The 27,309-nt window shown below is 31.5% G+C and overlaps 4 protein-coding genes across 4 annotated transcripts; all 4 read right to left on the reverse strand.

Annotated features, from left to right (window-relative positions):
* Positions 1-6,718: 6,718 nt before the first annotated feature.
* Positions 6,719-8,508, reverse strand: LOC123918375 (uncharacterized acetyltransferase At3g50280-like). The gene has a single exon (XM_045970400.1). It carries the CDS (start codon positions 8,301-8,303, stop codon positions 6,924-6,926), a length of 1,380 nt encoding a protein of 459 aa, XP_045826356.1. The 5' UTR covers positions 8,304-8,508; the 3' UTR covers positions 6,719-6,923.
* A 692-nt stretch (positions 8,509-9,200) lies between these two features.
* On the reverse strand, positions 9,201-10,815 carry LOC123917754 (uncharacterized acetyltransferase At3g50280-like). Its single transcript, XM_045969579.1, has one exon. The coding sequence runs from the start codon at positions 10,700-10,702 to the stop codon at positions 9,296-9,298; it is 1,407 nt and encodes a 468-aa protein (XP_045825535.1). The 5' UTR covers positions 10,703-10,815; the 3' UTR covers positions 9,201-9,295.
* A 2,851-nt stretch (positions 10,816-13,666) lies between these two features.
* Positions 13,667-15,193, reverse strand: LOC123915861 (uncharacterized acetyltransferase At3g50280-like). The gene has a single exon (XM_045967130.1). The coding sequence runs from the start codon at positions 15,083-15,085 to the stop codon at positions 13,721-13,723; it is 1,365 nt and encodes a 454-aa protein (XP_045823086.1). The 5' UTR covers positions 15,086-15,193; the 3' UTR covers positions 13,667-13,720.
* A 10,277-nt stretch (positions 15,194-25,470) lies between these two features.
* Positions 25,471-26,841, reverse strand: LOC123917098 (uncharacterized acetyltransferase At3g50280-like). Its single transcript, XM_045968723.1, has one exon. The coding sequence runs from the start codon at positions 26,839-26,841 to the stop codon at positions 25,471-25,473; it is 1,371 nt and encodes a 456-aa protein (XP_045824679.1).
* Between the last annotated feature and the right edge of the window lie 468 nt (positions 26,842-27,309).

Below are 27,309 nucleotides of genomic sequence, written 5' to 3' on the forward strand. Positions count from 1 at the left end.
TTCTGTCAAAATTGTAATTAATATTTAAAAATATACATTTCAATGATTTAAAAATAAATAAATTCGTAGAAGTGCTTGCATAATAAGATCGGCCCTAATTTTAAACCACGGGCTTCCACATTCAAAAACACTAATTAGCCCACCATGCTCTCACACTTTAAACTCTCCAATTGAGCCGTGTAATAATCTTAATTTTTTTTATGCTTGTTAAATTATGTATGGTGTATTATGCTCTTTTTTTTTTTGACTAAATGTATGGTTTATTATGTTTTAAACTTGGAAGATTCTAATCTATATACAGATAAATAATGGCTATATAACCAACAATAAGAATCATTTTAAATAACGGCCCTTTAAGCTCATATATGGCCATATAAGGATCACTTGTACGAGAAAGAGTAGAATACATTTGCCAACTAATTTTCCACTAAAGCATATAACCCTTTTGGCTTTGATAATCATGTTTGTTATAAAGTTCTTTTCGCCAAGTAATCTGATAGTGATACGGTTTTCATTGTTAACCAGGGAACTAATTTAACGTTCTACCTTTCTCTAACAAAATACTATCCAGCCATATATATAATCAAAAGTGTATTGTGTTTGGTTATATGTCGTAACGAAAATTAACTTTATAAAATTGTATATTAAATCACTCATATGAGCTATTCCCTGTTGGGATAATTTGAGAGAGTTGAGAGAATATGATTTAAGATGAATTTAGGGAAAATAGTAAAATTGCATTAATCATAAATGAGATATTACATGTGTTTATATATACTGAAATGTTACTTGACATAACTAACTAACAAACTAGGTCAGTTGTAACAACTAACTAACGGCTAATAGCCAACTAACAAAATTTCTTCAAAAAATATAGTTAACAAAACAGAAATAACAGAACAAGACAGAGGTTCAAAACCTACATAACTTCAGAACCGAGCAGGTTAGAGGTTACTACATAAGAACCCAGCAAAGTATGAAAACATCATACTTGGATTATCAAACTAACAATATTCCCTTTGCCCCAAAAGCACACATCATAGAGAAGAGGTGTAACAAATTTTAAGGCGCCCATAACCAACACAATTCCTAACTAGCTGAAAATATTACACAACAAAAAAGAAATCGCAAACAAATTAGATGCATCCCTTTACCGGAACCATTTTTCTTTGAGAACCAGAAAATTAATACAAAAAAAAAAATATACCCCTAATCAGATTGCGACATAGTACTTAACTAGTTTGTGTTTTAAAGCGTGGAGATCCGTAATCTAAAAATTTAAATCAATCAACTAAAACTTCACACCACACTTATGAACATTTTAGTTTTTCTTATTTCCACTTCTTTACTTCTTAAAAATAAAGTCTCGACTTGTTTTTTTTTAAAAAAGTATCTATATCGAAATACATTAATAATCGGTTTTTGACAAGTCGGCCGAGGTGTTTAATTAACAAGTTGGTGCTACATATAAAATTACAATGTCCAATTAGACAATTGATTAAATACAAATTGAGTTTTCGGGACCAATTTTATGATGCAGTCGAGCGTAGATCATGGATTATGAGAGAAGTTTTTTCTCTTAATATAACTAATCAACTACACCTCGGTGTTTGATTGGTTAGCATATATATTATAGAAGAATTTGGTTTTAAGGTTAGTTTATTTATGAGTTAATTATATTTGGTAACACATTTCCTAATATAAGAGGGACCGCAACACGTACTGTTACCAAAAGTGTAACCAACATCTATTATGGTCCGGGGCTTCTTTGGTGTTGGCTTTATATGAAGAACAAGAGTGAAGCTGTTTTCAAGTCCCACCCAAAAAAGCAAAGTGGACGCACCAAACTTTTTAACATTTAAATAAGAGAGCACATGTGTACAACCATGTATAAGACAAAGAGTACCATGAAAATTGAAATGCATAGTGAATTTTGATTTTAGCTTTTCAAGTTTCACTAATATGATCAAACAAGAGAAAATACACAAAAAGCAAAGGAGAAAAAAAAAGTGAATTTTCAAAATATACTATAATGCTATTCCAAAGATTCCATCTAATGAAATCTTTTTAGCTGGACTTTGTAATGAGGCTTTCGTTAACGATTGATTGAGTTATAGAAAAGGCTACCCGCAACGCAAGCTGCATTGTTCGCCACCACCTGAGAAGCAAAAGATTCGAGAGTGTAAGTTAGATTAAGGTACAAAATCAAATAAAATTGTCAAAGAGAAAAATACTACCATTGAATCTATATAGTGAAAGTCGTCCCAAACAATGCCCTTCTATGGAATTTGAGATAGTATCGTAGTTATATTAAATCTGAGTAAGATATGCTCAGTGTAGTTCGTATAATTGTTGCACATCTATAAACTTGGCTTGTAATTCAAATCCCATTATTATTTATGATATGAAAATTCTTGCCAAGTTTATAAAACATAATGTTAAAAAAGATTTGGAGGATGACTTGATCTCGACCAAGGAACGTTGTTGCTAAACATAAGTCTAACATGGTTACATCTAAAATATGAAATTTCACAAACTATATAAAATGACATCACTATACCACTACACCATTTACCACAATTGCAGAGTCTTAGGTTATTTCGTAAACACTGATTCAAATGTGCGTAAAATACACGATTGAAAGATTCTTAAAACTAAAAAATTTCATTAGACTTGACACAATTATGATTTGAGGTCCATAGATTTTATTTTTTGTTGAAAAAATTTGAGCGAAAATAGTCGAAATAGCCAAAATCGCCTGGTGCAGCCGTACACATGAATAAAAATCACACCGTAATTACAATGCAAAACAGTTGTAGAATCTATTACATCAACAATACTGCGGCTACAATTACAGTTGTGGGCTACCTTAAAATTAAGGACAAGAAGAAGAACAATAATAAAGGACATGGACAGCTGTAGAAGCATATGTATAATTGATTGTATACCCCTACAGGTACGGTTAACTTATACTATATATATGCCATAAATAATTCAGCCACAATAAGGTACCTACCATAAAGCCACTCACTCACACTCACCTCCCGAATTCCAACACTATGGAAGAAAAAGAATATTGAGTTTTACACATACTGGCAAAAGAACAAAGGTTCCATTTACGTGGGGGGAAGAAGCTTTGCATCAGAGCGCAATATCCTTCAAAAAGTATAAGCTGTGGGCATAACTTGCTACATGGTTCAGCTTAAAGATGGAATAACTTTGACTGCAAAAAAACAACAGAGTCCCTAAATTTAAATTCAATGATATGTATGATTTCAATATGAAAAAGAAAGAAAAGAAGCATATTGTGTGATACAAAGTGGAAGGAAGCAGGCCTATTAAGAGAAGGCTGGCTATTCATACCCCACAAAGTTAAAACAAAGTAAAAAACAGCTTTATGGAGAATGTGGATGAGGTTTTATATGATTGATTCAAACTCAAGTAATACTCTCCTTTTCTCCCTCTTCAACTTTGTAAATTTACATGTACATTTTTTAAAAAATTATGTGCGTAAATTTTGAATTTTGATTCTATGAGTCACATTCGAAATATTGGTAACCCTTGTCCAGAGGTGACCCGATATCAGATGACCCAACAAATCTTGTAGAGACTCTAGTATTATCTTAGAATTGGATATTGACTTAACTCAACCCTACAAAACCGACTTGTAAGGTAAGAATTGTCTCTTACTAATTATAAATCTTTGTCCATGTCATCTCATCCTATGTCTTAACGATATTTAATAGCAAAACTCTTTTCTTATTTTTAAAAGTTACAACACTTGTTTGCATGAGTATAATTTAATTTCTATATCTACAATTTAAATGAAGATGATGGCTCCATTACTTAGAAGATAAAAAGAGAAAAAGGCCATGGATCTAGGTTTAATGTGGTAGAAGATCCACACACTTAAACACAATAATGAATCATGGCCATTACTTTTAGATTAAATGGTTCAAATTACTGATAAATTAATTTTAAACAATTTCAATTAATAATTAATGTGTAGTAAAAAATCCATTTTCAAAGGCTAGAGAGAGAGAAGGAAAATGGAGAAAAAAAGGCAACAGACATGAGTATGACATGACTAAGATAAGCTGGAAATTGAGGTGGGAGGTGGTGAAAGTGGAGAAGGTGGTGGGAATAATTATAATAGAATGGATTGTAAGATAGATAGTTTAATGATGGGCGAAGCATATTCAGTTATTCACTTTCCTCTTTGTCATCACTTTCTATGGCATGATTAGAAAAAAGTTAACCAATCTTCTCCATCTCCTTCCAATAAAAGCAGCCTTTTCTTTCGTCCTTTTTACCTATTCATCCATCCCCTTATATTGCCAACTCAATATGTCACTAAACTTAGGAAAATGTCACAAAACTTGCATCTCAAGTGTATATAAAAGTAAACACCGTTTTATAAGTATGTGACTAGTATGCTTTGTTTTTTTTTGCTTAATTGGTTTTTTTGGGTAAACTGGATATCCTCTGCTCGCAACTGCAGAGACTAGTCCGAGTTTTAACACTACTGCATGCTCAAGCCAGGGATCGAACCTAGAACCTTGGTTAAGATAGAAGAGATCCGCGCCATCTCATCTAAGTGCCTTGGGTACTTAATTGGTTAATACAATATACTTTATTTTTGTCAAGATTGGTTGGTGGTATCCTTTTCATTTTTTGCATTAATTAGATAATTCGAAGTTCAGTCAGAAAGTAAGTAAAATTTTATAAGGAGTCGTTCCATTTAAAAATCTTGTCATTATGTTGAATTTATTAATTAGTTGAGTTCAATCACTTACTTGTGTACTTAGTTGATATTCAATTTTGCGTTAAAATATTCAATGGTGTGGTTGGATCAACATAGGAGATAACTTAAATGTCTTCTTGGTTAATGTTGTTTGCCTAGTTTTTTCTCATTGGATATGATAAGATTTATTGATTTAATTGTGGAAAAGAAAGATGTACATAATGCAAAAGTAGTTTACTTGTACATAGGCATTATATATAGATCTTTACCTAGTTATGAATTATGGTGAAAGTTAAAATATTATTTTTAAGCTTCAATGAAAATATTTTTAGCTCCAAGCACGATTAAGAATAATAATGATATTTTGTTCAAAGTTAAACTCATAGATGATGGGTAAAATGTGCGTCCATGGTCCACAAGGAAATGTGTTCAAAGTAGGATATTCATGAAAGTGGAGCTGCATGCATGTTATGATTGTACAATTTTATTGCATTACATTAATTAGCTATCAAGCAAAACCCAATTATCTGCTGCATTTTCATTTTTTGATTTTCATTTGTTTTATAGGATTGGGCTCCCAAGACACACAATCCCAATCTACCTTCTCTTTTGTTTTTTTATTTTTCTGGAAAAAAACCGAAACATAAGATATTTCAAATTTTTCTATTTTAAAAAACTTTCGAGTTATGGATTTCCACATTTTGAAAAATTCATAGCGTATGTTTTTCACATTTAAAAGAACAAAAAGTTATAGTGTCGCTATTAGTGTAGGCTAAGTCGTCAATACTACGCTAAATTACTTTTAAACAAAATATAAAGTGTAGATCTTAATTTTCTATTTTTTTTTTACTTTTGTAAAAAATGTATAATTCTCGGTTTTTCATATTTTAAAAAATTGAAAATAAAGTTTCACATTTTACTGATTTTAGAAAAAGAAAAAAATGTTAGCGGAGGCTTAGCTCCACAAAATTTTATAAACCAATTTAAAATAAAGAAGTAGTGTGTATTTTAATGTTCAGAATATTCCAATTTAATTTTTTAATTTTTAATTTTTTTTTTTCACATTGTGAATAATTTGAGACAATAATAATTTGTCAATTTAGAGAAAACAAAGAAAATGTTAGCATCTGGGAAACAAAGTTTTTTTTGACTAAATCTGGGAAACAAAGTTAGAAGGTATATGGTTTGTAACATGAACCCAAGGCCCAAGCCCATCTCAATTTAGATTGTACTCTCTTAGTAAAGATGTTTTCTCTCCCGACCCCCCGTGTTTCTTTTATACCCCTGAATTTCCAATTTTACCCTTAAAAAAACTTCGGTTGGTAGAAACCGAAGTTTTTTTTGCCTTGAAAACAATTTTCGGTTTCTAAAAACCGAAATTTACTGTGAAATTGCACTAGAAAAAATTCGGTTTCTGCGAACCGAATTTTTCTGCAAGGGCAAAATTGGAATATTTAGGGTATAAAAGAATCACGATGGGTCGGGAGAGAAAACATCCTTAGTAAATGCGTTTTCTTATCGGGTTTCTCATGTTTATAAATAAGTATTCAATAATGCTTAATTAGTTTGCATCTTTGTATAGGTTGCTGTCTTAGCAGCAAGCAGCAAGTGGAGGTGTGAATTTCATTGCCATTTTTTGGGGTTTACTTGGTGCCTATTTGTGCTGTATTCTAATTTGGAGGTGTTGGGGCTAGGTATTACTACTAGTTTGTTAGCAAACTTGTTTTGTCAACATTTATACTATTTTGAAAGTGTATTTTGATGTCACCCCTAAAACATATCTTGTGCTTTGTGGTGTGTCATTTTTAGCTTATTTAATAGTATTATTTTTTGCCTTTTCAAAGAAACAATAAAAATGAAGTGGCTCTGCATGCAACTTGATCACGTTAATCATAATAGTTAATTATTAAGTGTTGCGGTCAAATTTGGCAACTCAAGTCATATTTTATTTGTGCCGGTTGCTATCTCCGTCCCTAAATATGAGATTCTTTTGAGATCATATCATATAGACACACATTTTACATTGAAGAGAGAAAAAAACTGAAAATACATTGACATGTTTAAGACCAAAAGGAAACAAAATGCAATACAAACTGTACCAGTAAAAAAAAATCTACAAAGATTAATTAATCCAACACATGTAATCTCAAAAAGCTTTATGTATCTATTGGAATGTATGTTAATTAGAGGGATTGGTCACTGAAGCTGCATTCATGAAATTCTCGTCCAATTCGAGCGCTCTCATAGCATTCGCAGAAAGAGAAATTTCAAAATCTATGCTCCCCCCTCCTTCGCGCCCCTCGTATGATGTCACATTACCATCACATTTATTTGCATGACCACTCAGAACTGCCACCGGTATCCCCATTCCAAATTCGTTCCCATACATATTAAACCTCGGTGAACTTATCATAGCCACACTAAACGGAGGCAAGTGGTGGTTAAGGCTGAATATAGTCGGAGACTCTAACCACGTTTTGACTTTCTTTCGTACCTCTAGGTCGTCATGGTTTGCAATAGCAACATGCACCTTCAATGCTGCCCATCCCAAATCATTCTCAAGCAATTCTCCTACAGTCGATTGTGTACCTACCGTATCAATTGAGGTCCCAAAGTACTCTTCCGGAAGAGATGGCTTAATTCTCGGTCGATTGTTTACTGCTAACAAACAAGTTGTTATTTGATCATTTGATATCCCGCGAGCACGAGTTATACATCTCCAAACATGTGCAGTTAAGGACTGGAAAGAAGAGATTTTGCTTGTATTAGACTCCATATTGGCTTTTGCTTTCAATTTCGCGATAGACTCAGCTGTAAAGTGGAAGAATCTGTCTATCAGCTCGGGTGCTTCATATCTACTTATAAACTCGTCATGATGTTTGAATGGAAGATTGATTAGTGGACCATAACCTTCTGGAAACCAACGATTGTGAAAGGGTTCACGCAAAATGGCAACATCGCGCCCTTGGCCTTGAGCTTGAAATATTTCAGACCATATATTAAAAAATTTCCAATAAGAAGTTCCATCACCAATATAGTGATTCATGGAACAACCTACGAAAACACCATCCACTAGCTCAGTGACTTGTATAGATAACAAAGGCATGGTGTGACCGTCATGATTGATTGCTTTATCGAGATCAAACAACGACTTAACAACTAGTGGAACATCAATCGGGGTAAGGATATCAGATACAGTCATATCCAAAGTTGCGTAGATGAATTTAGCGCCGTTGTTATTGTTACTGCAATCAACAAAAATAACATAAGAGGGAGGGTCTTGAGATTTTTGTGTAACGACACGACCAGACAGAGGATAGAAATGAAATAGAGCTATAGAGAGTGAGTGTTTGAGCTTCTCCAATAGATTTTCGACGAAATCTTGTTGGTTATTTGGTTGTGTTGGTTTTTTGAATAAAAGTCCTTTCTGGATGTAGTTCATTGACGACATGGAAATATCCCATGTCGTCAAATAGCATATTTGGTTTGACTCTGGAATGGGGTGTTGTGGTTTGATAAAACATTCCGAAACGCGTTGAGCTACAGGGGAATTCATCATTCAAATGGTCACATAAATTTCAGAATTGTGTTGAATAGAGCTCAGGGGTTTGTTTTGTTTCTTTATGTTTTTATGAACTTGAATGTGTTGCACATTGAAGTCATAGATTTATAAGTCAAGGAATGTTAGTTATTTGACTGGTCATCGCCGTGCAAAGATATTTATGGAAAAAATAATTTGTGGTGTAAGGTAGTGACATGAGAAAAAATAAGATGTGATGTATGGTGTGCTATGTTTAGACTTTAGTGATTTTCTATTACTGATACATTGTTTCAAATGTTTCTAGTGTTGATCCATGGCCTTACTAATTGCAATATTTTATCTCTCTCAGATTCAAATGTTAAGATAATTAGTTGTTTTATTTGATAAAATTAGAAGAATACAATATAAAAGGATAGATGACTTTTCTACATCAATTCCAACATGACCATCTCTTTCTGCTGGTTTTTGTTCTCTCCTATTGGGTCAGGAGGGATCTGGTGATGACCACTTCAGATTTTGACCAATCACACGAATTGACTATATCTTACTACTTAGCTCGACTCTTTTTTATAAGAAACAATTGATGTCTTAGTTTATTGAATAATTGATGTATCTGATTTATATTATACACCGGATACATAAGTTATTTATACACCGGATACATAAGTTATTTGATGAATCTAAAAATTGAGTTGTTTCTTACAAAAAAAAGATTGAATGGAGTAACTCAAAACCTTAAAACATTAGCTCTATGTGCAAGGCCGGCTCAACACATGAGGAAGTTTAAAGCAATTTAAAGATTAGGCCTTTTTAAGTTAATGGAAAAGGAATAGCTGTAATTCTGTAAACAAACCAATTTGTCTGCAAACAAATTGTGGACTAGGCTGATTTATGCAGATGCAAAAATATCACATGGATGAGGATGATCAAGTTCATTTTACACCAATGAAAATACATAGACATTTATCCAAATTATATATCAATAACAAAAAGATTTATCCTCTGAAATTTCATGGCATATTAGCGAAATTGGCGACGGAAACTACATTCATAAAATCGTCGTCTAATTCTAGTGCACGTATTGCATCAGGCAAAAGAGACACTGCTAAAACCATGCTTCCCCCTCCTTCATATCCCTCGTAAGCTGTCACATTCCCATTAAATTTGTTTGCATAGCCACTTAGAACTGCGACCGGTTTTCCCATTCCAAATTCATTCCCATACATATTGAATCTCGGTGAACTTGACATGACGACGCTGAAAGGATCAAAGTGGCGACCAAGTTGATAGACAATAGGAGACTCTAACCAATTTTTGATCATCTCTCTGACCTCTCTGTCATCATGATTCACAACAAGTGTATGCACCATCGACGCCGCCCATCCCAAATCATTCTCAAGCAATTCCCCTACAGTCGTTTCAGTACTCACCACATCAACCGAGTTTCCAAAGTACTCTTGCGGGAGAGGTGGCTTGATTCTTGGTCTATTGTTTATGGCAAACTTACAACTAACTTTTTGATCATGTGCTAGTCCGCGTGCACGCGTCACATATCTCCATAGAAAAGCCGATAATGATTGGAATGAAGAGATTTCATTTGTATTAGCTTCCTCATTGGCCTTGGCTTTCAGTTTTGCAATAGACTCCGCACTAAAGTGGAAGAATCTCTCTCTCAACTTCGGCGCTTCAAATCTACTTGTAAACTCGTCATGATGTTTGAACGGAAGATTAATTAGTGGACCGTAACCTTCTAGGAACCAACGATTGTGAAATGGTTGGTGTGACACGACAAAATCACGACCATTCTCTCGAGCTTGAAAGATTTCCGACCATACATTAAAGAAATTCCAAAAACAAGTTCCATCACCAATACAATGATTCATAGAACAACCTATGAAAACACCATCCACTAGCTCAGTGACTTGTATAGATAATAATGGCATGGTGTGACCATCGTGATTAATTGCTCGATTAAGATCAAACAATGAGTCCACGACTGGTGGATGATCAACCGGTGATAGGATATCATATATAGTTGCATCCAAAGTTGCATAGATGAATCTAGCTCCCGGGTTATCGTTACTACAATCAACGAAAACCGAATAAGTTGGAGGCTCTTGAGTTTTTTGGGTGACAAGGCGACCGGATAGTGGATAGAAATGGAAGAGAGCTAGAGAAATAGATTGTTTGATATTCTCCAAAAGATTATGAATGAAATCTTTTTGATTATTTGGAGGTGGTGGCTTTTTGAATAACAAGCCTTTTTGGATGTAGTGCATAGATAACATTGCAATATCCCAAGTTGTTAAATAGCATATTTGTTTTGATTCTTGAATGGGGAAAAGTGGTTTGATAAAACATTCTGAAACTTGTTCAACTGCAGAGGAACTCATTATCCCAATATGATTTTGATGCATAGAGCTGAGGGATGTATTGGTTGGAAAAAATAAAATAACTATTTGTGGTTGGAGGTGAATTGTGATAAGATATGGATTCAACAACCAAATTTGTCTTGAACTTCAAATAAAAGGAAAAAGAAAATAATGGCTTTCTTGATATCTTTTTATGAGGAAGAAACAATGAAAATTTCTCATCTCACCCGCTCACTTTTTCACCTACTCCCTGTTTTTCTATTTTAGCCCTTGCCCAAAAAATTCGGAACGTGTTTTTCGAATTTTTTTTCCTTTAAAAACAATTTCGGAATGTGTTTTCAGAATTTTTTCCAAATTTAAACTAAAAAAAGTCGAAAAAACGCGTTCCGAATTTTTTGACCAAGGGCAGAAGTGAAAAAAATGGAGTAGGTGAAAAAGTGAGTGGGTGGGATCATAAATTTTGAGAAACAATGACTTGTGTAATGAAGTGGCGTGCAATCATTTTCTATTTAATATTTAATTGGCGTCTTTTTAATGTATCCCTTACATACCACTTTTTTTTTTCTTAGTATTGAAAGAATATATTTTGTGGTTATATTGGTCCTTTTTAATTCATTTAGGAACCAATTAACTTGCAATGAAGAGAGACACACGTTTTTTTTATTAAATTCAGCTCTTTAAGAGATTGATCAAAGAGGTTTGGAATATCAAAGTGACTTACTTGCTTGAAATATAATGATTCCTTTTTTTATTAGTATTAGTATTGAAAGAATTCCAATAGTCATGAATATTTTGTGGTTATATAAATCTTATATATTAGTTGGTCCATTTTAATTTAATAATTTTTCATTTTAGTTAGTTGGTCCCTTTTAAGAAGTTATATAGTGATAATTTGATATATTGATAATTAAAATTAAAATGATTTAATTAAAGATAATTAAAATTAAAATGATTTAATCAAAGGAGATGATGAAAAGGTTTTTTAATAGAGATTGTAAACTTGATAATTTGATATATTGATAATTAAAATTAAAATAATTTAATTAAAGGAGATGATGAAAAGGTTTTTTAATAGAGATTGTAAACTTTTCTTGTATAGTGCCACATCATCAAAATACTTGATTGTGAGCAACTCAACATTCTTTTTACTTGTAAAAGATTTACGTCTTTTTAATAAAAAGTTAGGTTGTCAATAAAAAATAACTTAATCTGACATGGTGTTATTATTGTTGATCTTACTTTGTGTTTGGGAGGATATGTTGCTGTTCAGAAAGAGCTAACCATTTATTTAGACATAGTAATATATTTTTGGCTTTAATTTGTAGTATAGGGTGTTTTAATTGGTTGGAGGTTTATATTGTGTTTTGTAACGTTAGAACATCTTTAATGGTGATTCTTATATTTTTTAAGTACTAGTACCTAATAAGTACTCTCATTGGAGCAAAATCAAAATAGTACCTAATAAGTACTAGTTCTAAAATAAGACTTATTACCTATTTCATTTTTTGTGGGACCCATTTATAGTGATGTAGAGTTATTGGTTAGATGTATTATTGGTGGAACCTATTTAAAACTTTTTAAGAATTATTGGGTTGAAGAGATCGAGTACTTATTGAGTACTACTATTAAAAAATTATAAAAGAGTGATGTGTACACGTGGGGCCCGATTAAGTACCAAAAAATGGGGAGCTCTATTGTGGATGCTTTTGTCCTTATTATAAGAGAAGTTTGACTTTCTATATTCATTGTAAAACTAATGCATTTAGACTATAATATTGTCCAAATACATTAATTTTACAATGAATCAAAAAATGAAAACTTCTCTTATAATAAGGACCGGAGGGAGTACTTTGGTAGGTCTTATGTTTTCGACGAGGATGTGCGTCTTGGTATTCAGATGGTGTGAACAATTTGTTGCTGGGTTATTTGAAACGACATAAATAATTGTGTTTTCGATAATGAAGAGTGTTCTTTAGAGTAGTTATTCGATCTAGTTAATGTGATGTCTTAGTGGTTGTTGAAGGCTAAGAAAATAATTTCTTTTGTTTTTTAGGAAGCCAAATATTTTTTTTTATTATAATATTCAATTTTTGGTGGAATTCTCCCTTGTTGTGTTTAGGCAATGGTAATGGTTAAGGGTATTTTCCCCTTGTTATGTTTGTTATTTTTTTTTGACGCAAAAGTTATGTTTATTATTATTATTATTATTATTATTATTATTATTATTATTATTATTATTATTATTATTATTATTATTATTATTATTATTATTGTGTAATACTCTTTATTTAATAGGCACTCTTGTGCTGACTTTTTTTTCAAATATATATTTTGGCTTTTTCATCATAAAAATGGAAAAAAGAAAATGTATTGTAGCCACACTTAATTTACACTAGAAATCCTTTTTTTTTTAACATTTTCTCTAATAATTCATTTTTTAATTGATTGAAATTAATGTGAGTCTTTCACTTTGAAAATAAATACACATAACATGGTGAGATGATAGCTTCTTTTTAGGCTCATCGTGTTTCTTTTTCAGCCTTTGGATTTCCAATTTTGTTCTTGAAAAAAAATTCGGAAAACAGAAATTGAAATTTTTCTAGTTCAAATTCGAGAAATAGAAACTGAATTATTTTTTCATGGCAACAAAAATTTGATAAACAAAAATCGAATTTTATTTTAATGGCAAAATTGAAAATCCAAGAAGTGACAAAGATATACGAGGTCCTAATGAGAAGCTATATGGTGAGATTAACATGAATTTCAGTCAATTATAGAATGAATGTAGAAAGATTGTATCCAGCACTTTTCTAATAGGCCTGACCTGGCCCAAGAGATAGCAAACTAGGCCTGTGCAAATATTTATAATTTATTTTTCTCCAATAATTTATTATGTATTATTATTGAGTAAAATTATTTTATGACAGAACCAACCTCCAAATCAGATTGGACGGACCAGTAGACCGGATACTGGTGGTGAAAAAAAATTTTGACAAAAAGCTTTGCAGGTTGATGAATATACTATATTATTTCAACAATGATCTCATCAACAAAACCTTCAATTCAAACTACATTCATGAATTCCTCATCTGATTCCAACGCCCTCATTGCATCAGGCATAAGAGTCAATGCCAAATCTATGCTTCCTTCTTCATACCCTTCATATGATGACACATTACCATCAAATTTATTAGCATAACCACTAAGAACGGCTATAGCTTTCCCCATTCCAAATTCATTTCCATACATATTGAACCTTGGTGAACTTGACACTGTGATACTGTTAGGATCAAAGTGACAACCAAGTTGGTATACAATAGGAGACTCTAACCATTCCTTTAACATTTTTCTCACTTCTTTGTCGTCATGATTCGCCACAACTTCATTAACCTTCGATGCTGCCCATCCTAGATTGTTTTGAAGCAACTCCTCAACAGTTGTTTCAATACTAATCACATCAACTGCATTTCCAAAATACTCTTTTGGCAAAGGAGGTTCCATTCTTGATCGATTATTTATCGCTAACTTACAACTTGTTTTTTGATTGTTTGTTAGTTGGCGTGCGCGTGTCACACATCGCCAAACATGTGCTGATAAGGCTTGGAACGAAGATATTTTTGTTGTGTTGAACTCTTTATTCGCCTTTGATTTTAGTTTTGCGATATACTCTTTTGTAAAATGGAAAAATCTATCTCTGAAGACCGGAGATTGATATTTGCTAATGAACTCTTCGTGATGTTTGAAGGGAAGGTTTGTTGGTGGACCGTAGCCTTCTGGAAACCAACGATTGTGAAATGGTTGACGCGAAATGAGAACAATATTGTTTTCATTTTCATAATCTTGAGATTGAAATATCTCGGACCATATATTAAAAAAATTCCAAAAAGAAGTACCGTCACCAATACAATGATTCACGGAACAACCTATAAAAACACCATCAATGAGCTCCGTGACTTGAATTGATAACAACGGAATGGTGTGACCGTCATGGTTGGTTGCTTTGTTGAGATCAAAAAATGTTTCAACAATGGGAGGAACATCAACCGGTGTAAGGATATCAGAAATGATCACTTCCGCGGTTGCATAGATGAATCTAGCTCCGGGGTTATTGTTACTACAATCAACAAAAATAGTATAAGAGTGAGGGTCTTGAGTTTTGTGGGTGACAAGATGGCCACAAAGAGGATAGAAATAGAAAAGAGCATGGGAGAGAGAGTTTTTGAGATTCTTCAACAAATTCTCAATGAAATCTTGTTGGTTGTATGGTGATGTTTTAGGCTTTTTGAATAATAGGCCTTTTTGGATATAGTGCATAGATGACATAGCAATATCCCAACCTGTTAAATAACAAATTTGGTTTGAATTTTCAATAGGATGTATGGGTCTAATAAAACATTCTGAAACTCTTTGAGCGATAGAGGAAGTCATGGTTCAAAAAATATTAAGCAGAACACCACACAATTTTGTTGCAAGAGAGATAATACAAGTTAATACCAAATAATGTATGTGACCTACTTATTAATGTTGTGGGGATAAGTCTAGTTTTTTGGTGGGTGATACTGTCACAACAATTATCTAAAATTTATATTAATTAATGTAGGATGGGGAATTTCTCACGGAATGTTTAAATCAAGATATAACCGACAATCCTATTTTTAGAGATACGTTTCTCGATTTTATTTTTTACATTAAAAAATGGATGATTTTTTCGCGCATAATCAATCATGTGCGTTTCATCAATGTTTAAATCAATGATATAGCTGACACTACTAGTTTTAGATATATGTTTCTCTTATTCTTTTACATAAAAAACGGATGATTTTTTGACACAAAATCAATCATGTGCGTTCTTCTATTTTTAGGATGGGGAATTTCTCACGGAATGTTTAAATCAAGATATAACCGACAATCCTATTTTTAGAGATACGTTTCTCCATTTTATTTTTTACATTAAAAAATGGATGATTTTTTCGCGCATAATCAATCATGTGCGTTTCATCAATGTTTAAATCAATGATATAGCCGACACTACTAGTTTTAGATATATGTTTCTCTTATTCTTTTACATAAAAAACGGATGATTTTTTGACACAAAATCAATCATGTGCGTTCTTCTATTTTTAGGATGGGGAATTTCTCACGGAATGTTTAAATCAAGATATAACCGACAATCCTATTTTTAGAGATACGTTTCTCCATTTTATTTTTTACATTAAAAAATGGATGATTTTTTCACGCATAATCAATCATGTGCGTTTCATCAATGTTTAAATCAATGATATAGCCGACACTACTAGTTTTAGATATATGTTTATCTTATTCTTTTACATAAAAAACGGATGATTTTTTGACACAAAATCAATCATGTGCGTTCTTCTATGTTTAAATCAAGGATATAGCCGACTCTACTAGTTTTAGAGATACGTTTATCTTATTCTTTTACATTACAAAACAGATGATTTTCAGGTCACTATTTGACACATAATCAATCATGTGCATTTCTCATGTTTAAATCAAGGATATAGTCGACACTACTAGTTTTAGAGATACATTTTCTCTTATTCTTTTACTAAAAAAATGATGATTTTTGGGTCATTTTTTAACATAAATCAATTATGTGCATTTCTTCCCTGCGTAAATCAAGGATAAAGCCTGCACTAATATTTTTAGTGATATGTTTCTCTTATTCTTTTACATCAAAATACGAATGATTTTCAGATCATTTTTTGACACAGAATCAATCATATGCTGAAGGTAAATAAGTAGATTATTTAAGATTCGAATATCAACACTTACATATAAAAATGTGATGCTTCTATCACCTGAGATAAATCACGAATACAATATATATCAGATAATTTTGTTAATGATTTAATTTATATACCTATAGTGTTAATATTTTTTATACTATATAAATTATAACCTTTAATTGTATCTAACTAGCTTAAAAACATACAAATCTTTTACTAGTAAAAGGAAGGTTGAATTGCTCATAGGCCTTCATTGTGATGATGTGGCACTCTAAGAAAATGTTTTCAATCTTTGTTAAAATCTTAATATTATATCTTTTAATTTATTAAATTAAATCTAAAAAAAAACTAATACATTATATTAAAAGGTAATAAATATTGCTAATGACATCAACTTAATGAAAAAGAATACGGAAAATCAATCTACTCACACCTTATGAAATGAATACATAAGGTCAATAAATATAATTAGGGAGGTTATTATGCTATGTGACTCAAAGAATTCCAATAATAAACATATACGTTCATAAAATTAAGAAACCATAGACATAGTAAGTATATATAGATACTAGTTAGCATGAAGATTTTATCATATATATATATATATTGAAACTTTTGCAAGAAGAGTTATACATGTTTGGGTATTCAACTATTCATATTTTAGGTTTTATTTGGTGTGTTTTCAAGTGTAAAGCTTATTCTATTTTTAATATCCATGTCCATTTTTCTTACTTTGTTAAGGTTCAAATTGTTCAAAGATAACAATGGAACAGATCTTGGGAATGTGAATTGTGATGATTTAGCAACACGTCAGTTTATACGTAAGTAATTTAGCTATACTTAAACTAAGGGTTTTGTATATGTAATGTTAAAAAAAACATAACACATATTTTTGATTTAGCAACACGTCAATTTGTATATTGATGGCAATAAGCTCATTCGTGTAATTTTTGCAGGGATATCATACATTTGACTGTCAGTGTCACTACTGTCATGAGTTACTACTTTGTGTTCATATATCTTCCCTTAAGCATAATGCATTATTATTTTGAACCCTATATAATTTTTTTAAAAACAATGGCTCTTAACTTTGTTTCTTTTTCTACTAAACATACTGGTTATTCTTTGGCATTTCAAGTTGATAAAAATGTGAATGAAAATCACAAATCGATTGTATTAAGTATTTTAGAAAATATCACGACAATAATTAAAAATATAGACATGTATAGATCACACTTCTATACAATTGTTTCATACTATATATTGTTCACACTTACTTTGAGTGTTTGGGTGAAAAAGTTAATTAATCTCGCATAAGAGCTTATAGAAACTGCGGTAAACTTGCACAAGTTAGTGATGATAAGTTTCGACCAATATTGTAAGATAGCTATATGATGATGGACTTCAACTCTGGAAGCTCTAGAGTACTACTAGGATTCATTAAGCAGCTCTAAAGCATGACTGTGCTTGTACATCTTAGATATCATCATTAGAGAAATTTTTTGGGAGGTAATATATAGAAAAGATAATGTATTATTTCTCTTCATTTTTTTATCTTAATTATGTTTGACTCTTAATGTGTTGAAAATATAATTTACTTAAAATTTTAATTTGCAATATAATATTCTTATACGTTATGATCTCATTATATTGTTTCTTTTGAAGGTATTGACTATGTATCTATTGTCAACATGAAACACTGTCGTAAAGAGCTTTAATATGAAGTACGTACTAACTTTATGGTTATTTTGTAATAGATAATTTTTAAGAGATTCATATTAAACATAATGTGAATTTTTTTTAATGTGAGCCACATTTTTTAGATTTAATTTTTCCATTTATTTTACTTTATAGTAGTTTTTTTCCTTTTTGTAATTAGCCTTCCTTTTGTTGAATATGAATTATAATTATTATTATTAAACCTAATTAAATTCAAATATATGAAATCAACATCCAAACTTATATATTGGCGACAAAAATATTCAAGTTTATATTATAACAAAAATAAACTAAATATTCAAGCAAATATTATTTTCCACCAAGTGAATATGTGAGAAGACACTTAAAAAAAAAAAAAGAGAAGTAAGTAGAAAAGCTATATGCAGTAACTTAAATTTCATGGAAGAGAGTAAGCGTTTATGCTATTTTATACGTAATTTTCAAAAAACGAGATTATGTGATAAAAAAAAGCATGTATGTATGCATTCCTCCAGCTCTTATTGAAAAAATAAAATAAAGGATACATCAAGAATAAAACGTAGAGTGATATGTGACTATACAATTGCAACTCATATAAAGAAAGCTAAAATCTCATACGACTACACCATTAAAATAGAATATGATGCATCCCTTCAAACATATAAGATATTATCAAAGATCTATTACATTAAAATAATATAAACAAAACTACGATCTATTATTTTTTCATTTATAAAAATATTTTTATTATATATTTTAATCGAATCCGTGCAACGCACGGGTTTACCCCTAATATTTATAATTTGAGATTGGTTGACGGTTAGTTCATCAAAATTATTATTTTTTAACGTATAGTGTGTGTCATTGTCACTTGTCTATTTTATTTTTTTTCACATGTCACTTGTTTATATTTATACACATAAAATATTTCCTAAAATAAAATGTTAACCAATCAGCTGTTCAAAATTGAGATTGGAAGTTTATTATATCAAGCTAAACGTATTTTGCACAATTGGACAGTGTTTTCAAATATAGTAATACTAGTTCGTTTGCCCGTGCGATGCACGGAATATATATTGGATACATATTTATAATAAGAACAAATTTGTTAGAAAATTTGATAAAAAAATTAAAAATGGTTTTACGTGTATATATTTTGTTATAAAATTCTTGTAAAAAAAAATTGTTATAAAATTGATTAAAAAAATATTATAAATAATCAATGGGTTATATTTTAAGGCAAATGCTAAATAGTGCCACAGGGGCACTTGTTAAAGATTCAAATTTAGAAAGTTTTACTTGGAAATAGTGTAGTCAATACAACAAAAATCTATATTTTGATGTTTTCCACGCACAACTTTTATTTTATTTCTTCTTTTGGTTCCTTGACTAGTGCCCAGGGGCACTGGTTAGCAAGACCCACGTTTTAAAAAGAAAACTTCAATTCTATATAAAAAACACACAGAGTGAAAATTTAATTTGGATTACATACCAAGAATGTTTTGACATTATGTGATGGCAAGATAAAAATTCAAGCATGAGAAATACTTTACACTAATGGAAAAAAGTCGATATTTTTACAATTTTGAGATATTTTTCTTGAAATTAGATGACAACTTGTGATGTTTTATATTGCATAGTTATTACCGATCGTTAGTTGGTGTAGTGATGATTGACGCTGAACTTGATAGGAATATGAAGTTCAATTTCCCGCAACTGTGATCGGAATGAGACTGGAACCACTTGATGTCATAACTGACTCCCAAACCATATTAGGTAGTCCAGTGGATCGGATACTGATGGTGAAAACAAAAAAAAGTAAATATTGCATAGCTATTTAGAGTTCTATCGAAAGCTTTGTGATGTAAAATTTTCTAACAATTAGTAGAAATGTTAATTAGGGATTTGTAAGGACCTACTTAATAGGATAATACCGAAATTGCCATGTTAAATATTTTTGGTGACTTTCATTTTCAAACTCAAAATTTCATCCAAACTTTGCTTAAATAGAATATATCTCCAAATGAACAAATAAATGAAATGCAAATGTTTGGGGGTAATAAAAAGGCGAAGGATAGTCTAGTTTTATTTGGTGTGCAAATGTTGATTCAATTTGGAGGGCTAGGAACTCAATGGTTTTCCATAATAAAGGCTTCAAGTGGGATAAAGTGGTAGAAGAGAAGAGTATAACATTCGAGCATGGAGATCGAATTGTTCAAGCTAGATTAAAAGACTTTAGCTTCACATTTGAACCCACTTTAATATTATATGTGTTTGAGGTTTAGAGTTGGACCTTACTCCATGTCTTATGTTGTACATGATGCATATTCAGTTGCTTGTGGTGTCCGTCCATTGTGTTCTGCCGATGATATTTGAATCCTTTCTAATTTTTTCCTTCATATTTTCTCTTATTTTCTTAATCTAAGAGTTGGTAAATTATAAAGAATAAAAATACATTTAAGATGAAAGAAAAATAACCGTTTTTTCATTTATCAACCATTGAATTAACAAAATGAAAGAAAATATGAGAGAAAAATTGGAGAGGATCCAAATCCCCGTTGATGTGGTTGATTTGTGTTTGGTGTCATTGCTGCTAGTTTGTTTTGTTTTTATAGATAAAATAAAGATATGGGGAAGAAATTGGTAGTAGTAATTGGTAATTGAAAGAAAAATACAAAAGGAATATGAAGAATTTATACGGGGTAAATATGGAGGAGAAACTGAAGGGTTGAATTGGAGCATATGGGGAGTTTTTTATTTTTGTTTGCACGTGACAATTAATTAGACAGTGGTTTAGGCGGGATGTTAAGCACATTTAGGCGCTTAATTGTACAACTTAGTATCCTGTTTTAATATATTAAGGATAAGAGGTTCAAAATTGTGTATCAAGTAAAATTGGAGGATAAATTGCGCCTTTAAGCCCAAAATCTATTATTAGTGACAAAATCTGATTATTCAATTTTAATTTGTAATGTGCAGTGCGTGTCAATATCAGTGGTTGATTTGTTAAAAATAAAATAAAATAATACTCCCTCCGGTCCTTTTTATAAGAAACACTTTGGAATTTTTATTTGGTCCTTTTTATAAGAAACACTTTGACACAATTCCATTTGTACTCTTATTAAATACAATCAAATAATTCATTATAATGCTACTGCATTAATTAGAGAAGTCTATTTCCCATGCTAGTCAAAGGTTAATTTTGGAATATAACATAAAATGTTAGAATCATTAATGAGAAAATTTACCTTCCTTGGTCTGTGTGATTTTCTCAAAGTGTTTCTTATAATAAGGACCGGAGGGAGTATCAGTGTTTTGTTTATGATCATTATCCCATATCTTATATACCCAATTAAGGTGTCATCTATATATATTTATCCTGTTGCGGGTACTATCTTCATCATATATCTCCCGATTAGGCTTGGGAATAGTCCAGCGGCTTTCAGCCTGCGTAAGTCTGCCCTGCTCTGACTTATTTATTAACATGTCAGGTTTAAGCTTTGAAAAGAGTCTGTTTACATAAATAGGCTAAGCTCATGCTTCAAAAAAAACCTACAAAGTTTGATAGGCCGGCCTGTTTATATTTAATAATATTATTTATATAATATTATTATTATTTTTTTACAAAGAAAAAGTATATTATTTAGACATAATATTTCACGCAACACACAAATAGAAATTAGAAACCTACCTCCATCTCTCATATTTGTTATTTTATTAGCTTTTAATTATTGTGCTAATCATTTTATTAGCTTTTTTCTTAATGTTGTAGAAATCATAAAAATTTAAATGTGAAATATGCTTTTAAGGCCTGTTTACCTTATTTAAAAAGACTATATATATGTCTTTATGTAACACAGGCTTTTAAATAGGCTACCAGGTCAGACTTTAAAAAGGCTCAGTTCAGGAAAAAAAATAAACATTTGATAGGTCGTAGGTCAGGCTCAGGCCTAAAGAAAAATAGTAGGTCAGACTTAGGCCTATCAAAGTCTGGCTTGACCTGACTTGTTCCCAACCCTACTCCCGATATAGGTAAAGTTAATTATATTACATCACTATGACTTCTTTTAATAAAAAATAGTGGATAATTGATAAGCTAATTTATAGTTGATAGGTTGTCAGAACCTGACCGGTCATCGAACCGGCGAACTCACCGGTTCAAGGTTCAATTGGTCGGACCGGGTTCAACCGGGTCGAACCGTTTTTAATTAAATATATATTTTAATTAATATATAAATAAAAATATATGAATAATTGCTCAATATTTCACAATTTCACACATTAAAAAGATAAAATATCACAAGTCAAAATAAAATAAAATTTATAATTCAAACCAAATTAGAAATTATATGATAAACTAAATTCAATAACACAAAATAGCACCATAACATCAATCGACAACATACTGTCTTCAAAAAAATCAATTCCTACGATGAAAAACAAACATTTCCTATTTCTACCATGTGTCATTTTGTTTCAGTTTTTTTTTTTTTTAAAAGTTAAAACAACGTCGTTTTGTCCTATTTTTTTTATAAAAAAAAAAAAATCTGCAGAACCGCTTGGACCGTACTGCCGGTTCGCCGATTCAACCCGTTTCAAAACCGGTTCACGCGTTTTTTCCCGGTTGGTTTCCTATCCGGTTTTTGCTCATAACCGAACCATTTTCATGACCAGTTCACGGTCCGACCGGTCCGGTCCGATTTTGATAACCTTGGTTGATATTGATTGTTTCTGACTGATAGCTGATTTATAGTTGATAAATGTGTTTAATAAAATTAACGATTCAATTGGTCGATAAATATAAAATGATCTAAAAAAAATTGTCAAGTAGGACGGTGGTTATAAATTCTTACCATTAGCTCAGCTACTTCAATTAATTGAGATTGAGATATTCATCTCACCTATAAAGGATAGAGTTTAATGTTATTTTATTTTGCTCTATGTATTTCTTCTAAAATTAGTTATAATATTATTTAGATGATTTTTATAATCAATTTAATTTTTTAAATAATCAAACAATGTGAATCAACATACCATGTGGGCGAAATAAATTACCCACGTGACATGCTCAATCATGATTCAATTTGCTTAGTTAGCTATCATTGAACGTAAAAGATCAAAGTTTTTTTTTTTTTACAATACATCAAAGATCAAAGTTAATTACAACTATTTGATACAAGTGGATTTGGTTTTTAGGCAATACGTATGAAAAAAACATTTGTTGGAAAAGATCGACACTTTTATTTACAAGAAAAATTGTTAACTTCGTATCTTATTATAAGATCTTTTACAAAAAAAATTGTTTGTCTTTAGGTATAATACACTCTACAAATTTCTAGATACATTTATCTTTTGAGGACATGGTATAACACCCCTTTTTTATTTATTTATTTAATTATGTGCCCAGGCTGTTACACTCCTTCTCTCTGTTGATTTTTTTTTTTTTTTTGTGAAAAAACTCTCTGTTGATGTTGTTGTTGCAACTATTCTCCATCTCTTTATTCTTACCCCATAAAAGTCACAAACAAACTTCAATATCAACCATTGGTCAGGATCAGACGACCATTCACCATTTTCTCGTATCTGAATCCTCTCATACCCTTCTTCGCCAGTTTTATGTCTTGTGCATATTTGAATTGTCCATCACTAATATTACAATGTTGACAGATAATATTTAATAAAAATCAATGGTTGGGATCAAACAAGACCATTCAGTGGCTAAAGATGATCTAATTCCCTATTTTCTCCTTTGTTGTCGTTATTCAAAGCTAGCTTTAATTGCGATTTAACTATTTTGTTCCGATTAGATTTTTGGATAACTGTTTTGACATGCCAAATCCTAGAGGGCAAGATTTAATTCATAGCAACGGTGTAGATCTCGTTGAATCATAGAACAGTGAACACTTAAATTTTGATCAGATGTGATTTGGTTCTCTGTGTGACTCAAGAGTGTTGAATATTGCCTTGAAATCATAAAAATCAAAAAATCATGTTTTCGGGAGATTTTGTCTGCTCGCGCCCAGGCATGGGAGCTGGCACCTATACGTGCGGAGCTGGGCTCAATTCTTCCTGTTCACGCCCAGGCGCGGGAGGTTGCACCTAGGCGCAGCGCGCGAGCCTATATATAGGTTGTGCGTTTTCTGACTTTTTTAAGGGGATTGTAGGGTTTCTGAAGCCAACAAAAGATTAGAGTTTATAAGAGAACTTTTCTTGGGCAAACACTAGGGTTGGGATTGATTTATCACCTTAAAACACTTTTCATATTGAATTTCTTGGCCATGGGAAAAAATTCGGGCAAAGTATAGAATTAGGACAATGGCTAATTCTTGTAATCTCTTTGGAGAGTTTCTTTGTAGCAAGTACTTCAAGTTTGATAGTGGAACGGAAAGTTGCTCTCTCTCTCTCTCTCTCTCTCTCTCTCTCTCTCTCAAAGTAGGTCGTTTTTTACCGAAATGGGTAAACAATTCTATTGTGTTCTTTATTTATCGCCATTTTATCTTTTCTTGTGATTGTTATTGCCGTTCTCATTGTTTGGTTGCTTTAATCGTATTTGCTCCACACATCAAGATTATTGGTGAAAGAGTCAAAGAGGAATAATTGGAAAATTGAAACGGTTTTACTATCTTTTTTGTACATTGAAAGGGTTTTGTTTTAATTATGTTTTTTATTTTTTTTTAACCATTTACAAGAGCCGTTTAATCGTATATCTTATATAGCATTTTTCTATCAAGCGCTATCCAAAGTAAAACATATATTTTTTCCTTTTTTTTTTTCCCCGAACCGTATGAAAACACTTTTACTGAATTACTGAAAGAGCTATAAAAAGTTAGTATCTTAGACAACATTTTTAGCGTTGTCTAAGTGTCTCCTTTTTTTTAAGGACACTTTTGAAAATAAGTTTCGTTTAAGGAGCACTATTATATATTTTTCACATTTTTTGGTAGTGGTGTGAGTTGAAAATTAATTTACACCGATAACTCTTTTTTTTTTTTTTTTTTTGCGATGATTGTGATTAACTTATAGTGTAAAATGTCTTGTTGGTTTAAGAAAGACATGAAATATATGTATTATAAGTTAAACTAATTTTAAACCAAAATCAAATTAGAACTCATTATTTGCCATTAATTTTTTTTTGACAACCATTATTTGCCATTAATTTTAAAATGTTAAAAGGTAGAGTTGTAGTAAAAGTACACTATTATACACAATAATTGATCACAATTGTTGATTTGTAATTAGATGGTCGAGATTACATATTAATTTTAACACTGTTTAAAAATCTCAGCCATTAGGCATAGATCGGACGGTTATTGCGGGAAATCCAATTCCCAGTCAATATTAAACACCTATATTTACTATGAAAGACTAGAACAATGGATTAAACACCGAAGTTGAACTCATGAACTCTTCATCGGTTTCTAGCGCCATCATTTTATTTGGTGAAAGACACACTTCAAGATCAATGCTCCCTCCTCCTTCTTGACCTGGATATGATGTTATTTTTCCATCAAATTTGTTTGCATACCCGCTTCTAACACCCAAAGCTTTTCCCATTCCAAATTCATTCCCATACATATTAAACCTAGGTGAACTACCCATCATCACAGTATAAGGATCAAAGAACAGATCTGTTTTATACACAAAAGGTGAATGTAACCACTCTTCAACCCAATTTCTCACCACTTTATCATCATGATTTATAATGGCCATGTGAATCTTCCATGCTGCCCATCCTAGATCATTCTCCAACAACTCCCCTACTGTCGTTTCAGTACTCGTTGCAGAAATTGAATTCCCAAAATATTCGTTAGGAAGAGACGGTTTCATTCTTGTTCGATTGTTTACAGCCAACTTAATAGTCGTTCTCTTATCATGTTCTAGGTGACGTGCACGAGTTATAGATCTCCAAACCAATGCTGATAAAGATTGAAACGAAGAGATTTTGTTTGTATTAGATTCTTTGTTAGCTTTTGCTTTAAGTTTCGCTATAGACTCTGCTGAAAAATGAAATATTCTCTCTCTAAAATTAGCTGTTTCATCATATCTATAAATAAACTCGGCCTCGTGTTTAAAAGGGAGGTTGATAATTGGACCATAACCTTCTGGAAACCATCTAGTGTTGATAGGTTGATGCGAAACATGATTATCATTTTGAAATATCTCAGAAAATGTGTTAAAGAAATTCCAATAAGCAGTTCCATCACCAATGCAATGGTTCATGGAACAACCAATGAAAACACCATCTAATAGTTCAGTGAGTTGAATAGATAACAAAGACATGGTGCAACCATCATGGCTGAGTGCTTTGTGGTGATCAAAAAAGGAATGAACAATGTGTGGGACATCAGTAGGTGAGAGAATATCATTGATTGTGATATCTAAAGTTGCATGAATAAATTTAGCTCCAAGACTATTTTTCCAATCTACATAAACAGAGTAAGAAGGAGGGTGTTTGGTTTTTTTGATAACAAGACGACCTGAGAGAGGATAGAAATGGTAAAGTGTGAGAGAAAGAGAATGTTTGAGTTTGTGTACTAGATTCTCAATGAAATATTGTTGGTTCAATGATGATGATGATGATGATGGTTTTTTGAACAGAAGACCCTTTTGGATATAGTGTGAAGATAACATAGCAATATCCCAAGGTGCTAAATAGCATATTTGTTTTGAGTCTTCAATTGGAGGATATGGTTTGATGAAAGATTCAGAAACAAGTGTAGGAAAAGGATTGCTCATTTTTTAAAACAGAGAGAGGTTGTTTATTTTGAAGAGATTTTTGTCTAACTAATTCTTTTGAAGATATTAAGAAAGTATAGAGATGATTATTTAATATTGTGTAGTGTACATGTATGATGACAATAAATAAGAAGAGTTCGCCGCTAAAATTTAACAATGTTGGAAGGTGTTAGCATGAGGTGCACCGTGCATCTCAATGAACTATAAGAATTTTAAATCATTAAAATTCTTAAAAGTTGGGTCAAACACAACATTATAAAATCGACTTTGTCTCTGTTTTATAAACACATATTCGGTGAATTATGGAGGAGACTCTGATATATACCATTAGAGAATTGCGAGTTGGGCCAAATTCAATCTTACCAAATCGATTTATAAGATGAAAATTACATCTCCTTGATAAACAGATATTCAAACTATCTCGCCGTAATGTAAGACTTCTTAACAAAAATATCTTCTATAAGTATA

This window comes from Trifolium pratense, linkage group LG3 (assembly GCF_020283565.1).
Source record: "Trifolium pratense cultivar HEN17-A07 linkage group LG3, ARS_RC_1.1, whole genome shotgun sequence".
NCBI lineage: Eukaryota > Viridiplantae > Streptophyta > Magnoliopsida > Fabales > Fabaceae > Trifolium > Trifolium pratense.

Excerpts from the sequence above, each read along its gene's own strand:
- LOC123918375 (XM_045970400.1), bottom strand. The coding sequence starts at position 8,303 with ATGATGAATTCCCCTGTAGCTCAACGCGTTTCGGAATGTTTTATCAAA.
- LOC123917754 (XM_045969579.1), bottom strand. The coding sequence starts at position 10,702 with ATGCATCAAAATCATATTGGGATAATGAGTTCCTCTGCAGTTGAACAA.
- LOC123915861 (XM_045967130.1), bottom strand. The coding sequence starts at position 15,085 with ATGACTTCCTCTATCGCTCAAAGAGTTTCAGAATGTTTTATTAGACCC.
- LOC123917098 (XM_045968723.1), bottom strand. The coding sequence starts at position 26,841 with ATGAGCAATCCTTTTCCTACACTTGTTTCTGAATCTTTCATCAAACCA.